Source organism: Amblyomma mixtum, chromosome 3 (assembly GCF_055824585.1).
Source record: "Amblyomma mixtum isolate Tamu chromosome 3, ASM5582458v1, whole genome shotgun sequence".
In the NCBI taxonomy this organism is placed as follows: domain Eukaryota; kingdom Metazoa; phylum Arthropoda; class Arachnida; order Ixodida; family Ixodidae; genus Amblyomma; species Amblyomma mixtum.
The window spans coordinates 413,695,674-413,712,556 of record NC_143014.1 but is presented as its reverse complement, the minus strand read 5'-3'; the positions used below and the strand labels follow the sequence as shown (position 1 = coordinate 413,712,556).

Below are 16,883 nucleotides of genomic sequence, written 5' to 3'. Positions count from 1 at the left end.
TTTTAATTTTAGGTCGTGACAACATAGTATACTGTTTAAAAAGTGCTAACTTAGCATTCTGGGCTGCAGAAAAGCATCTGTGGGGTTATAGAGGCTTCAATGAATAAAGGAGAGGTCTGCCTGGTTACGAGCCTACCATGCTACTCCAGAGTGAGGTTATAATATAAGCAAGTGGCTTGTTGTTTTATTTTTAAGCAGCTAAATTCATTTTGTACAAGAGCAATCTGTGCCAGGATGCAAGTTGCCAAGCACTGACAATGATTCTGACACCAGAAAAAGAAGTGCTTTGGCAACCAGCAAGTGTGTGAGCAGGAGCAGTCGGTGTGCCTGGCAGTTGATGGGTTAACACAAAACTCTGTGCACACAGTGCGAGAAGCAGTATGATGGCAACTCCAGTGTGTAACAAAGATGTATGATTGAAGCAGTGTTTGACTTACCTGTTCAAATCCAAAAAGTTGAAATAGTCTTTGCACTCTCCCTAATTGTGCGACGAGAATACGTGCGACAATGGGTTCTGTTCATTTTCACTGTGTCTACAGTCTCATAACCGAGTTTCCATGTAAATGAAAAAGTTTTGTCCTTAGAAATGCTGTCCATAACTTGAGTTCATAATAAAGGGGCCTATACTAACAAGAAGAACTTGTTGTTGGGCTAGTTGGTAGTTATTCATCATTAAATTCAAAGGCGCCAAACCATACACACACACACACAGGAGAAGGAAGAAAGACGAGACAGAGCGCCACTCACAACTGATTTAATGTGCAGAAAGACACATACATATATGTCACTGTCGGCGCATGCGCAAGGAAGACATTCAGCTTCGTGAAGATGAATTTTACGCCTGTCCCTGTAAAGTGCACAAAAGTTAAAAACCGTGCAGTATCCATGTGCGAGTGTTTGGGCTTGTCCAGCCTTGCTAAAGAAATCAAGAAAACCAAAAATAACGCCCTGAATGTGTTCTTCTCGGTGAAAACACACAAGGTTGGTTTACCTTTCAGAACAATAGTTACGGAAAAGGGGTCGTGGCAGAAGCATATTAGTCTCTACTTGTTGAAGCACTTGAGCAAGCTAGATTTACAAGACCAGTTTTTTACCAAGAATTCTGAAGATGTTTGCGATTTCCTGAAATCTCAGACTGGGATTGGGCGTGCCTTTTCAGTCGATGTTGTTGATTTATTTTATTCCGTGCTCCATGATGCCCTATTTACTTCTGTTCGGGACTGTATTGAAAGAAATGATCCTGTGTCCTTTCAGAACTCAGCTGGTATTTCTACTGATAATTTTTTAAGTATGTTAAAGTTTTATTTAGAGTCTACTTTTATTTCTTTTGACCAAGGCTTCTTTCTGCAGAAGGCCGGTATCTGCATTGGTTCGTGTGTCGCCCCGGTTTTATGCAACATTTTTCTGTCACAAATTGACGAAAAGCTTCTGCAGGTTTTGCCAACTAACCATGTTTTTAAAGTCTTTAGATATATTGACGATTTCTTGATTGTTTTAACTAAGGACGGCAGCTCTAACTTCGCTGGTACAGTAAACAGTGTTTTATCCCTTTTTAGACAACACGGAAAAGGCTTGGATTTTACTTACAAACTGCCTGAAAACAATCTTTTACAGTTTTTAGATTTAAACATTGAGTTCTGTATGGATCAGGTGTGTTGGGCATATGCTCCACGTGCAAAAAAGGGGCTTCTGCCATTCGACTCTTCGCATTCAGAACTAGTCACCTGGCAAAAATCTTTTCCAGCCCAACTGGTTTATGGAACAATTTCCAGTGGGTTCCAGTTGGAACCATCTGGGTTCCACTTGGTTCCAACTGGAACCAGCTGGAAATTGTTCCATAAACCAGTTAGGCTGGGAAAGATTTTCACCAGAAAAGAGGAATTGCTTCACTTTGCCTTGAGTCTGCTCTAGGGAAGTCATGTGTTCACAAGATGCGACAGAGTTTTGATAATCAATTGGTTAGGCTGGCTTCAGCCGGGTTCCCTGGTTCGGTCGTGGCACAGGTTGCCGAAAGCCTCCTACGGAAGTTGAAGAAGAAGGTAGTAGGAGTAGGGGAGGAGGTCCCTCGAGAAGAGGTGAGACCGGTGGCCGTGCCGTATGTGCACAAGTTGGCCCACAACCTGAAGAAGGTTGCGAGTAGGCATGGGGTGCCACTCGTTTTTACCGCTCCCCAAAAGCTCGGAAGCCTTTGCTCTCGAATAGCCAAAAGAAAAGAAAAAGTAAAAGAAAGTGGCTGCGGTACCAGGCATGGGCGACCGTTCACGAAATGTGCGGTAGGGGTTGTGTACGAAGTTCCCCTCTCCTGCGGCAGTTCCTTCATCGGACAAACCGGGCGATGTGTCAAAGAGCGGATCAGAGAACACCAAAGAAATGTAGAACAAAATAAAGATGGCCCCAGTTGGGTTCCCTACCATAACCATAATTTCCATCTCTCTGCCGGCACATAGAACGAACTTCCCAGACAAGGTAACAGGTAAAATACAAAGGTTTAATTACATGAAGAAAGTAAGAAAAGAAGGTAAAGTAGGGAGACAAGGTTACAAGATTGAAGAAAAAGCCCCATTCCCATGCCGAACAGCGGCTTAAATAGCGTGTCCTGTCCCCAGGTCCCTAGTTGGGGAAATTGGTTAATCGAAAATGTGTCCAATCACTGTGAACTGGGTCACGTGTCCATTCGTAGTGGTCCGCCCACAAGGACGTCCCCCAGTTCACCCTCGCCACTTCTTCGAAGATGCTGTCCGGCCGATCCCTCGCGGCAACGATGACAAGCCGTTGAGTTCGAGCCATTCGTCAGCCGAAACACGAGTCTGACGCCTGCACTTCACAGCGAGCCGCGGGGACGGAGGGCCGGCGTCGCACTTGCGCCGAAAGATTCCAGGAAGACCGGAAGCCGTTACCGAGGCGCGAGCACGCCAGCACCCGCACTGGCCACAAACAACACAGAACAGCCGCCGACACACCATGCCGTTGCGTTGCGTTTGGGTTTGGCACCGCTAATGGGAGTTGAGCCGAAGACCGTTCCCGTGCAGCGGATGTCCCCCCATAAACCACCAGGGGGTCCCCTTGTTGACGCCGCTCCCTGCTTTCGGGGTGCCGGGGCCGCCACGCCGACGCCTCTCCGAAGTCCTCTCTATTGACAGTTTCCAGATGTCTGGAGATTCTTTGCAGACCGGCGTTACGCGTCTTTAACACATACGGCGCCAAGGGGCCGTCCCGATGCTTCGGCGCTTTAGCGGAAGGAGTCGAGCGTAACACCTCCGCCCCAACTGTGTTGCATGGTTTTCCTAGCGTGCAACACAACACACCAGAATAGCTCGACAAGCCCGAGCCCCGGCGGCCGGGAGTTCCCGATGGCCTCCCGCGCCGCGTGCAAAGTCAAAGCCTTCTCCCACTTATCTCCCCATACCGCAAAAGAAAAGAGAGAGAGACAGAGAGAGAGAAAGAAAAAAAAAAAAACTACTTGACCCCTCCCCCGTACACACAGAGATCCCGCTGGAGATTAGCCGGCACCCACAAGCCTTGACATGGCGTCGGCGTTGGCATTTTGGATCCCTTTTTTGTGTTCTATTGTGAGGTTGTACTTTTGCAGAGCCAACAACCATCGAGTGAGCTTAGCACCATATGGACTGCAAAGGGTGAGGTAGCGAAGAGGGTTATGGTCGGTGATCACTCGCACCTTAGTGCCGAACACCCACTCATCGAGTTTCTCTAGTGCCCAAATGATGGCATAAGCCTCCTTTTCAATGGTGGCCCAACGGGCCTGGGCCGGACTCAGTTTCCTGCTCAGGAAGGCTACGGGGCACTCCCTACCCTCCTCGTCGAGTTGCGCTAGACACGCGCCGACGGCGAAGTCGGACGCGTCTGTGGCGAGAACATATTCTCGCGTGGGATCTGGCGCGCGTAGCGCTGTCGCGGACTTTAGCCTAGCCTTGACCTCGTCGAATGCCCTTTGGGCCTAGCTTTGCAAGGAGCTCCTGAGTCAACTTAGCTGTGAAATTTGTGCCCTGATGGCAGCAGATCGTCTCTGGGACACCTAGTCGCGCAAATATCTGAAGTAACCCGTCGCAGGTAGCCCTCGCAGTCAAGGCCCTCAAACATATTACCTCTGGCCACCTTGAATGGACGTCCACTACACACAAAGCATAACGGTGTCCTCTAGCGGAAGGCGGCTTTAGCGGGCCTACGCAGTCCATGTTTACCACTTGGAATGCGACGCCCGGTCTAGCTAAAGGTGAGATCGGCACGCGGTCCTGTGTTAGCATAGGGGCTCTCATCTGACAATTATGGGCCATTTCTAGGACTTCCTTGCGGCGTTCTGATGGCAGAACGAGCTGGCAGCCCTCGTGCCCGGCGACGTGCTCTCGGTGATAAAGCAACTCGTCGCGCACGAGCATGCCGTGCGTGCCTTCCTTCGCCTGTGTCCATGCTTCTCTCAGCGTTTCGTCCATCCGTTGCGCCTCGCGGAATGTCTGCCGCGTCGTTTGCGCTGCCTCTTGCGAGGTGCTCTCGACGGTCACCTCGCCTGCGCGCACCACTTCCTCGCTCTCGTTCTCGCACGATTCCTGCCCTGGGTCTAAGTTCTCATCTTCGCCCTCAGGCTCGCCGATAGGTGGTGCTGCCCCTCTGTCCTCCAAGAGCTGCTCGTAATCATTAGGGGTTATCAGCGCGTCTATGCCCTTTGCCAACTTGTCGGTGATTGCACACAGTATGCCCTTCTCCGAGGGGTAAAATGAGACACCTGGAGCGCCCTCCGTAGTCGACATCGGCACGTATGCCAGCTCGGCAACTACTTGCTCCCCAAACGCGCCTGTCAGTTTGATAGTCGACCCCGCGCTGTCGTACCTTGGGCATAGTGATTTGCGAATGACGGTTACGTCCGCCCCAGAGTCTATTCGCGCGTCGAATGTTCGACCTGCACTCTTTATCGTAACTGTGCTGGCCCCGCGGACTTCTGTTACTCGCACTGGCGCGTCCCCCGCCTCAAGTGGTGCGGCTACCCGAGCAACGACCTCTCTGTTCTCGCTACAATTTTTCTTTGTCGCCTCCCTCGCTGATAATGCACCCTGCGGGCATTCCTTTGCTACGTGCCCGTAGCTGTGGCAATTAAAACATTGTTTCCGGCGCCGCGAATGGGGGCTAGTGTTTTCCGAAGGCCGCGATGTCGGTGTCCCTTCAGCTTTCTGCTTTTCGCTCGCACTTGATGTCCTTCCCGCTGTTACTCTGCACCTGACACTCTCCTCGAATGCCTGTGCTATCGTAGCAACATCTTCGGGCTTAAGGAATCCTCGCTTTTGGCTTTGATTTAGCACAATGTGTGCTCTTGCGTCTGCGCTGAGACAATCCTTCAGACGGTCTGAGACTACCAGCTGTTTAATTTTCTCCAACGAGTTTGCTTCACTGCTTTCGACATAGTACTCCCAATAATTCTCTAATCTGACCGCGAATTGCTCCCACGACTCTTCCGGTCTTCTGATGGATGATTGGAAAAGGCGTTTGTACTCCGCAGTTGATAATCTGAGTCCCTGCAAAATTTTGCTTTTTAGAATGGCGTACTCTCGCCTTTCATCTGAAGACAGACGTGTAAGGAGTCCCCGCGCCCTCTCACTGAGTCGCGGCAACACAAGTCCGGCCCACCACTCTGTTGGTACATCGTAGGATTCCAATGTTGCCTCGATGTCTTCGAACCAACCCGGCACTAGTGCTTCTTGAGTAGGCATTGTCGCGAGTACCCCCTTCAACAGGCTAGCAAATTTTAGTCTCCGGTCCTCCTCCAACCGCATATCCGCACCTGAGCGGCTGCTCCCCTCGACGGACGCGACTCCACTTTGCGATTGCAAACGTACTGTTTCTAGGACCCTTTCAGCAATTTTCAATTGTAACTCCAGCAGCCTTTCTTGCTGCTCCGACGCCGTCTGTGGCGAGGCGTTACTACGGCCTTCTACCATTTCGCTTGTTAGCGCCGGCACCTCTCCCCCTTCCCCATCTACACCCGGGTTCTCCATTACGGTTTCTTTAGCGATGTCACTCCTCAAAACCCAAGGCTTTGACATTACACGCAAACACAAGAAACCAAATGGGTACTCGCCTAGCTACCGAAGCGTCGCTGTCGGTGCCCCGGCTGGGTCAGATGAGCCTGGAGGTCTGGTGGGTCTCCTTGGTAGCTCGGTCGCTCCCTCCGCCACTCTCGTCGTCGTTGTCGCTTGTCCCCGGTGAAGTTCTTCCGCTCAGCCTAAGCAGATCCTGTCGACTGCGCCAGTTGGGTTCCCTACCATAACCATAATTTCCATCTCTCTGCCGGCACATAGAACGAACTTCCCAGACAAGGTAACAGGTAAAATACAAAGGTTTAATTACATGAAGAAAGTAAGAAAAGAAGGTAAAGTAGGGAGACAAGGTTACAAGATTGAAGAAAAAGCCCCATTCCCATGCCGAACAGCGGCTTAAATAGCGTGTCCTGTCCCCAGGTCCCTAGTTGGGGAAATTGGTTAATCGAAAATGTGTCCAATCACTGTGAACTGGGTCACGTGTCCATTCGTAGTGGTCCGCCCACAAGGACGTCCCCCAGTTCACCCTCGCCACTTCTTCGAAGATGCTGTCCGGCCGATCCCTCGCGGCAACGATGACAAGCCGTTGAGTTCGAGCCATTCGTCAGCCGAAACACGAGTCTGACGCCTGCACTTCACAGCGAGCCGCGGGGACGGAGGGCCGGCGTCGCACTTGCGCCGAAAGATTCCAGGAAGACCGGAAGCCGTTACCGAGGCGCGAGCACGCCAGCACCCGCACTGGCCACAAACAACACAGAACAGCCGCCGACACACCATGCCGTTGCGTTGCGTTTGGGTTTGGCACCGCTAATGGGACTTGAGCCGAAGACCGTTCCCGTGCAGCGGATGTCCCCCCATAAACCACCAGGGGGTCCCCTTGTTGACGCCGCTCCCTGCTTTCGGGGTGCCGGGGCCGCCACGCCGACGCCTCTCCGAAGTCCTCTCTATTGACAGTTTCCAGATGTCTGGAGATTCTTTGCAGACCGGCGTTACGCGTCTTTAACACATACGGCGCCAAGGGGCCGTCCCGATGCTTCGGCGCTTTAGCGGAAGGAGTCGAGCGTAACAGCCCCCATTTACCCATGCACATCAGAACCTGCCCGTCGCGCACTTGTGAACCATGCTTTTCTGATGTGCAGATTTTGGCAAAGAGTAGTGTGACAAAAGCCAGAGAACTGATAGAAGCATTCCATATCGAAAAGAGGGGCAACTTGTGCGTCAGCGAAACATCGATAAACCTGTATAAGGCTGAAAAAGCGTTTTTTGATCGCTGCTTATCTTCACGAAGCTGAATGTCTTCCTTACGCATGCGCCGACACTGACATATATGTACGTGTCTTCCTGCACATTAAATCAGTTGTGAGTGGCGCTCTGTCTCGTCTTTCTTCCTTCTCCTGTGTGTGTGTGTGTGTGTGTGTGTATGCATGGTTTGGCGCCTTTGAATTTAATGATGAATACTAACAAGGCATGACCATATACATGAAATTATGGTTCTTTTTAGTTGTCATGATGACACAAGTGATTTTGCTGTGTTATTTAACTAGGGTACCTAAGAAGTAAATTTGACCAAATTATGAAAGCTGATTAGAAGAATGTGTTGTATGGTACAGCAGTTCGGCGGTTGAAGAATAACAGTTGGCTTTACCTGACGCCACTCTGAAACTGCAGAAAGGAAAATGAGCCCTGTGGAGCTTGCAAACCTACGCTAGGAACAAAGACGACAGGAAAGAACAAACACCACCACCGCATAGCCTTCCTTGTTCTGTCGTTTGCGTCCCTTAGCACAGTGTCAACATACCGGCTTGCCCACATGAGAGTACACTCAGCTCAATGTGTGTGAAACTAGCAGACGGCAACAACAGAACCGGAAACAGCGTCTACATATATCTTGTGCATGCCGTGAAGATATGCATGCCGTCCCTTCAGTCATCACCTAGCACCTCCCTATTTGTGCCGTCGACATGCGCGCCAAATCATAAAACACATTTTGTATTGTTGCGCTCCTAGAGTGTTTTGGCCCATTAAGTTGTGTCATACAAATCAGAAAGGCTTTGCTAAAGCCAACTTGCTCTCATTCTTTGCAACATGCACTTGCACCTTGACTGCAACAGCCGCCTCAACGCTTTTTTTCTTGGCTTTCAAAAAGCATGTGATAAGATCCCTCACTTATGTACGGCTGACTTTCCCATGCTATAACTTGCATCCAGTAACTCTAAACTGGATGCAAGCTCTAACAATGAGACTTAGGCAGATTTCCTATGCTGATTCTTACGCATCCTGCTTTCTTTCTGCAATCTCGGGTATCCCCCAAGGCATTGCCCTTGGGCGCCAGCTTTTTATTACACACATTACCACCTTCCTTTCAGCGTTTCATGACAAGCCTTCATTGATGACTATGGAGTCTGCCATCTGCAATCAATACCAGCATCTAAATCCTCCAGAACATTATTTTGGATGCTCTCGAGCGGCATGTTTGCTATAGTTATTAAGAATGCACTGATATTTTTTTACTGTCAAGATAACTACATTTTGCCTACTTATAAGGGATTGCCAAGAAAGGCATATTCACTGCATACTGGTTCAAATACTCAACCATTAATATGGCTCACAATGTAACGTGGTCTCACCTATTAATCCTTATGCACCTTCCCAACCTAGGATCCTCACGCCATAACATGTCCTTAGCAAATCCATCTTCAATGCTTCTTTCATTCAAGACCCCTGTGCGGCATCAGCAGGGTATTCTAATGTTACATGGCACAAATGTAATTATTCTAAGATCCTAAGGTGAATTCAGACCATAGCCGCTTGTTTTATCCACCCAAAGTATTGCTCAAGCTCCAGTGTTGTAGCACTAAAGGTGAGACTTCAAATTTCTTCGTCTAATGCAGAAACTGCAGATTTTTTTACCCTTTACCTAACCTAACCCACTACGACTCATGGTTCTTTCTGCAATAGCTGCACAAGCACTGTTGTGCCGCTGCAGTTAGCTCACGGCACTGCATTTCGAGATTCACTTTGTTTTTGCCATGAAAAGCTGAAATGGGCTTCACCTCACAAGGCTATGCTTACTAACCTCTTTTCTTTTGAACTGGTCACTGCAGAAATCCACACAGTAAATCACAATGTTAGTCGAATGTTTTAGGGGAATCACCCTGTGTGGAGAACGTTTGTAATAAGGGAGTAATTACTCATTAGCATCAACCTAAACGAAGCAATACAGCTGTAAAGAAAAGCTACACAGGTTCCATAGAAATTTTGTAGATAAAAGAAATATTTGCCCTGGTCTGGGGTTCGAACCCAGAACCACTGCCTCACTGAGGTAGTCGCGCTAACAACCAAGGAAACCAGGATGGCTTGCATATGATGGGGCGAGCTCGAAGTGGGAGCAGTTTTAGTCCAATATTTTTGGGGAACCCCTCAAGGCTGAAATGATTTGTTATAAGAAAGTAATTGCTCATTAGCATCCACCCATGCGCACCCATATGGCTACACAAGAAAGCTACAAAGCTTTCCTTTGTAGCCATATGGCTGTACTTGAATGCTAATGCAGTAATTACTATCTTTTTAGTTAAAAGCGATTTCATCAAGCTCCTACTTGCCATACCATGTAAAAGTTCACCGCTCAAGTACTGTCACATACGACTGTTGAGGTATAATAAAAGAAGAGCTTATTCTCTCGCCCACATTGGCAAACCAATACAATGCTCTCTTATGCATAATGTGTGCATCGAGAACTTTTCTCATAATCTATTTAAGTGATATGGAGGCATATTTGCATAATAGTTGCATTTAGGCTAAGTTGCACACTGTGCACAAGCTAAGTCTAGCCAGCTGAATCAATGCAATGCAAAGTAAAGCATTATTCTGCCTATCTGAGTCGGTCTTTTCTTAGTGCTTCTCTCTTTCGCTAAGTAAAGCATAGGCTTCCTAACATGGCTCAGTGAGAACGCTACTTGTATGCTTGTGCATGTGACATTCAGGTTCCTTTTAAATGGGCTGTTGGTTCACCTTAAACCCAGAACTCATCAACTTTAATCTGCAGTAATGAGACGCCAGTAACAGACACAATCCATCAGTGTGTTTGTTTTTGTTTTTCTTCAGCGTTCTTTGGCCCAACTTCAACTTGGTCTTTTCCGAGTTTCTGATGCCTATCAATGCCTCACTTAGCCTCAGTTAATTTCTTTCCTTGAAAATCAGACTAGCCATGAAATAGATGTATTTTGCTGAAGATGTTGACGAATAGCAACTCTAAGATTCTACAAACATCAGTTAACGAGGACGCGTAGCAATGCTCACTTTTGCTTGCTACTTTGGGAACTGGGGGAATATCCACGAAACGGTTTGCAACCTAACGTCAGCCGGCCTGACGTCAGGTGGCGAAGCGGCCATTCGCGCGAGGTCAAACATGGAGAAACGAGCAGGTTCCAAAGCGAACCTTTCGTGGATATATACCCTGGTCACCGTTACGATCAGTCATACTGTACTACATTTTGATAATCAGTGAAGACAACTATTAAATGTTGCTCCAAGGTTGTATCCGAGAACATGGACATTCAAGCCTGTAGCGTACTTAAATGACTCATTTTTAATTTGATTTTATTCTGCGACATCATAGCTCTTATAACAGAAATCAAATTTCACAAATTCTGTTTGAAATGATACGGTTTGCTCGAGATAATCAGAAATTATGGTCATCGTATCCTGTTTCCCTGACAATGTGAAGAATTCTTACCCAGTCTAAGCCATGAGCCATCACTAGTTAAACCCTCCAAATTAGTTCTTGCATTTCCTCTACCTGTAATACAGTTCACTGGCTCCCAAATCTCATTACGTCGACATTAATGAGGATGGCATGTCTAGAATTTCATGCAATACACACTGGGCGCCCACTTTGTTCTGCATGCACAGGGACATTCAAGAATGCTTTGGAGTTGCACAGATTACACGCCAGCTTGTTCTGCATATGTCAACAATGACTCGCATTCGGCAGAACGTCCCGCACTGCATTCTGGCTTGTGCAACTGCAATGTGAGCTCAGGAAAGACCGCTACAATAGAACTGATGTCCAGCTGTCACTGGGGCGAGTGAAGCCAATCACTTAAGCCGAATGACACACGTCTCGGCCCCTTTACAGCCACAGAGTTCTATTTCTAGTTTGGCTTTTATAGTGGCCTGAAAAATACAACAAAAATAAATAAGTTTTGCTGCACTGTCACTGTTCTGTGAAATGTAGAACTGCTTTAGTTACCTCTGATTGTACATGCTTCAAATGGTTACAAACGTCACAATTTTCTGGCGTGCATTTGCATTCGCGATTGACAGCAGTGTGCTGAAATGTGAATTTTTAATGCATGCACACCTCAGATACACACACACATTATACAATGAATAGACACGCATATGTCTTTTGCAATACTGTCAGTAGGGAGGCAGGAAGGAAGCCTGTTTACAAATTACAGTGACAACTCATGTGCACTGCTTCGGAAACGCTGCAAGTACAATCACTGTTTTTCTCTGTTAGCAATGTAAATCCACTTCAGTGCGCTATTTGAATTACTGACTTAATTTAAGGAATGTAATCTTCGCGATTTCAAAAAAGCGATTTTGTAGTTATGATCGTTATTAACAGCTTTTACTGCAGCCTTGCTTGTTCCAGTAAATGTGCTGGGCGCGATGGAGAATCCGCGATATGAATCGCCTAGTCATTCTGAAACCGTTACTACACGTTTCACGGTTATTGCGTTTCAGTGGAGCAGTGTAATACCCCTGTCACACGGTACATGTAATGTCATTCGCAGCGAATGACATTAGGTGTTAATGCGTTTTTTTTTTTTGCTGCTACACGTGCATAGCAAATGACATTTACAGGTAATCCCATTCGCCCAGTGAATGTGCTGCCCGAACTCATTCACTGGCGACTTGCGTACTCTCGACGCCAGCGGCTTGCCGATATTTAGCAAAAATCAATAAGTAAGAATAATGTATAATTGATGTAAATGTTGTAAATAATTGATAAAATAAATATTTGATTATATTTTCGCATAAAGCACGACATCTGAAGCAATTTACGCAACTATACTCTTTTTCCCAGTCGCCGACGGCTGCTGTCAGCCATGTGGCCATGTTTGTATACCGTCGTTGCCGTCGTCGGCGAAGCGTGGGTGGCGGCGTGCTCTTGCATCCTATTCTATCCTATCCTACCTTCCTCCAGCAGTGTATTTCGCAATGGAAGGAGGCTGTGCAGGTTCACCTTCGACAGCACAGTGCGAAAGACAGAAGACGCACTGGACCGATGAAGAGACACGCGCTCTTATCAAGGTTTGGGAGGACCACCTGACTGATTTGCGGCGGGCTAAGCGCAACATGCGCGTATACGTAGCTATCACAGAGCGCTTGCGGGCTCAGGGTATTGAAAGAACAGTAAAAGAAGTGAAATCGAAGATCGAGAACCTCGGGAACAGGTACCGGTAAGTGAAAACTTTCATTTTGCTGTGCAAGGTGCCGCTCATTCACCGCGTGCCGCTGGTCACCGCATTCAGCCACGCGTGCTGCATTCAGACGCGAAGGTGCCCACCCGCAGCGTCACACGCTGTTTAGCGGAGTATATACCGGTAGACGCATGCGTCGATTGAATTTTTTTGCGCATTCCGATCCTCCTCGCGTACTGAGCAGCTCATGAGTGTACCACGCTTGACAACAGTACTGCAAACAAAGGTCATCCGTTTCGCCGTGTGCCCGGCGCTATTTAGAAATAATGTGGCATCAGTCTATAAATGCCCTTAGTCGCAGTCAAACATACGCCGCTGCATCACAATGATATGTGCATGTACTATAGCTTGGTTTGTAAACGCTGCTTGGTGCATTTGCGCGTAATTTTTATCGCAAGACTTCAGTGTTTATTTTGACTTTGTGCTGTCGGTACTACATAGCTCTTTTCGCAAGGAATCTTGTTTCTGCCTTGCGTTTCCCATGTCAAACCATACCCTATGGCCACTGCCTGGTGCATGAAACACGGAAAATTTATTCCTTCTGTGCGAAAGCACAGTTTCCAAAGTGTTCGTTATAGCTTCGCTCCCCTTATTGACTCGTGCTACATGCAGTGAAAGTAGCATAAATGCAATGCATTGCTGGGCAGATATCACTGCCAGACTGAATTTTGACAACGGGTTGCTACTTTCCTAGTAGCATTGACGTAGTGGAGATCTCGAAAGATTTAATGCCACTGCAAGAATCGCATATGTTTCTTGCAGGATGCTCAGCTGGAAAACTACTGGGCAAGGTGCCATTACATGGCGCTTTTACAGAGATATAGCGAGGTTTCTTGGCAACCTGCCCATCAATAATAGCAGCCTCGTTGACGAGACGACTTGCGACGATGGTGCCACTGTTGCAATGGTAAGTGCATTTATATATAAAACGACACACGGTTCCTGTGAACCCAGAGCGAGAAATACTTTTTCTGTTTTCTATCACTTTTCAGGAAGGAGACGCATTGATTCTGTGTTGCATGACACATGGGGAGCATCGTATTTATTCATTTCCTACTCTGCTTCTTGTGGCTGTGTAAAAATGTACACAAGAATTCAACTTGCACGTGGTAAGAGAATCAGAGAAATGTCACAGTTAGCGCAGAATGCTGGAGTAACATAGAATATTCAGTGTAGGAATGGATATGCCTGCGCAGGTTGTGAAGGCTGCATGCATTGTGAATGCATGTGAAGGGTGCATGCATTTTCTGCTTCAGAACTAACCAGAAGAGACATTCACGTGTGGTATATTGTTCATTTTTCCAGCTAATCGATGGCATGCAATATGGACCAGGTGATGAAGACAATGTGTGTGAAGCCACTGCCTGCGAGCTGCCTCCAGCCACGGGAACGCATGATTCTCATGAAGCTGCTGCACTTCCACCACCACCAACATCCGACTCGGAGGACAGTAGGGCACAAGCCCCAACAGCAGCAAGTCCCCAGGCAGCCAGGTCAAGTCGGAACGCGACACAAAAGGCGCTTCTAGCGCAGCTTGTCCGCACCAACCAGCAGTTGTGCTCATATATAAGGGAGAACAGAAGGCAGGAAATGGAGCTTAGGAAAGTGGAGCTGGAGATTCTTCGGGAATCTGCAGCCAATGAGAAACGCCTGACTGAGGCACTGCTCAAATACATGCAGAAATAAAGTGTGCATTTGAGCTCTCTGTTCGTGGTTCGCCATGCTTACTGGGCCCGCTTCCAGAAATACTCTGCAAGTGCAGCCCTCACATCCTGGCCCTCACCAGTGCATGCATGACTGTTGTGGGACGGCTGCTGATAAAGTGCATTAAAAGTGTACACGTCTTGCACCCACTGTTCCTCCACATTATCTCTGAAGGCTTCACAGATATTGTGTAAAACACAGGATGCCTTAATGGCTTGCTTTGCATTCGCAAGTTTGCATTCTGTCCTCTTCATAATGAACCTGAAGCGTGCCTTCATACGTCCAAACGCATTTTCAACGATTCTTCTTGATTTAGATAAGTTGTAGTTGAAAAGCGCCTTCTTTGAACCGCTTGGGGCATTTGGATACGGCTTGAGTAAATGTGCCGTGAGAGGGAATGCTTGGTCGCACAATATGATTGGCGCAATGGGAATCCCTTCGATGACAGACACGGGAGAGTTGAAGCTGTTGCTTTCGACAAGTTCCTTCAACTTTGACCGGCCGTAAACGTGAGCGTCGTGGCATCTTCCCGGGCTCCCGACATTCAGGTACAGGAAGCGGTAGTTATGGTCCACAACTGCCAGTAGTATTATGCTGTACCTGCATGTAAGAAGTATTTATTACGATGGCATAGAAACTATCTGAAGTGAATTAAAAAATTTAAACATTCCATCAGCATGAGGTTTAAATACTGACTACAGGTGCATACACAGAAATATTTGCAATGCTTTTCAGGTTGACGCTACATTTCTTAGCAACAATTTCAAACAGAAGCAACTACAATTTCAACCTGAGGTGGTAGGTTTGCTAAAAATGTTTACTGCACTTGTGTGAAGGAAGAAATACGAGACAGACGCTAGCTCTTGCACGCCATTCTCTATTTAAAAAAAAAATAAATATAAGGGCCTGTGTACCAGTCATCACATGCAGGGAAAAAGATTACCACACCTATCAACGTGCCAGTACAGCATTCTTCATTTGAGTAGGAAAGTTGCACAGACCTCAATATTCCAAATCTGCATTTTTAAAGAATGCTCAATTCTATGGCTCCTGCTTTCAGGCCTGCATACTAATTTGTACAATAAAGAACAACCATTTACTGGTTGCGCAGTTTTTGGTAATTTTGTCCTTGCCCTGTTCAGCTATTCATTAATTTAAAGGCAACAAAACAAATACGTACCAGCCCTTATAATTGTAGTAATCGGCTGCATCTTTCTTGGGTGGAGAGACAGCAAAGTGGCAGCCGTCTAGTGCGCCGATAGCCTGCGGAAAGCCAGATCACAAACAGCTCCAAATAAACGCTTCCTCACATCGCCACAGCAAAGGTTTTCCGTCAGTTTGAAGACCGTTGGACCACGCATATCGGGAACGCAACGGTGCGGCTTGCATAGGTACTTGGAATCGACGCAGTATAAGCATCCATAGGCAAGTACAGTGCCCCAACTAGGCGGTTTGCAAAGATTCTTGGTCTTGGAACCACTTGTTTACAGCGGCGTGAAAACACCGCGGCCGCAGCAGCCACCATGGCAGCCACACATGAGCAGCCATTTTTGCTGTCGACGAAAGTGTGGCGTCATGTCACGTGATCACACTCCTGGACGTCGTCTGCTCGAGTGCGCCTACGGGACATGGTTTGGCAATGCGCGTCCAGACAGTGCTGCATATGTGGTGAAATTGGTCAGAAAAAGACGGAAGATTTCGCTGTAAAACAGTAACAGACAGATACGGCAAGAGAGTGCGATTGAATCCAATTGTCGCCTTTGAAGGGCCCTCACGTTCAGATACATGACAGTCTACGCTACGCTGGTTGCTTTTCGAGACTCCTCCTATTATTGCTTGTGTATATGGAAGACATTGAATTTCAAGCCCAAAAATATCTTGCACTCGTCTGGTTGCGCCAGGTTTCTACATGAAATTTACAATCGAAGCAGTTTCAGACCTATATATAGTTTATTAGTACTTCAAACTGATTCTCGTGACTACTATGGTTTCATTTGTTTGCTTTGAGTCAGTGTGATAATGTTGGTTTTTGAGGAAAGGAAACGGCGCAGTAATTCCTTCACTTCATGGCGGACGCCTCAACCGCGCAGTGAGAGAAGGGAGGAAGAACGGAGTTTAATAAGAAAAAGTGAAAGGCGTGCCGTTGAGGAGGACTGCGGAACAGTTTCAAAAGGTGCCCGTGTGCTGTGCGATTTCGCTGCACGTTAACGATACTCATGTGGTACTGGGAGACCCTGCTGACGCCGGAGGACCAGGTCATGCAGACAACCGCTACTGGCCGGGCCGCCACTGTTATGGACCTTAGGAACACAGAGAGGGAGAAAAACTTTATTATTAGGAAGGCATTCGGGGCACGCCCCAGGGTCACCGCACTACCCCACTGCACTCAAGTGTTCATGTTTCTAACGTCCGTAACATTGGCAGCCCGGCCGGTGGCGATAGAATGCAGGACCGGTTCCTTCGAGGCCTCCCAGCGCTTGAGGTTCTCAGGGACACGCGCGGGAGGGCCCACCAGGCAGATGGAGAGGATGTGGAGGGAAGAGGCGAAGTGTTGTTGCCATAGGCTGGAGAGGGGAAGGAGAGATGATAGTGGGCTAGGATAAGGAGTGAGAGCGCGTCGGTAGTCTGCGCCAAACTGCTGTGT

The 16,883-nt window shown here is 47.7% G+C and overlaps 1 protein-coding gene across 1 annotated transcript; it reads left to right on the top strand.

The window, feature by feature from the left end:
- The first annotated feature begins 11,817 nt into the window (after positions 1-11,817).
- LOC149357698 (myb/SANT-like DNA-binding domain-containing protein 1) lies at positions 11,818-13,636 on the top strand. Its single transcript, XM_089577959.1, has 3 exons — positions 11,818-12,514; positions 13,298-13,442; positions 13,528-13,636. Exons 1-3 carry the CDS (start codon positions 12,273-12,275, stop codon positions 13,612-13,614), a joined length of 474 nt encoding a protein of 157 aa, XP_089434085.1. The 5' UTR covers positions 11,818-12,272; the 3' UTR covers positions 13,615-13,636.
- The last annotated feature ends 3,247 nt before the right edge of the window (positions 13,637-16,883 follow it).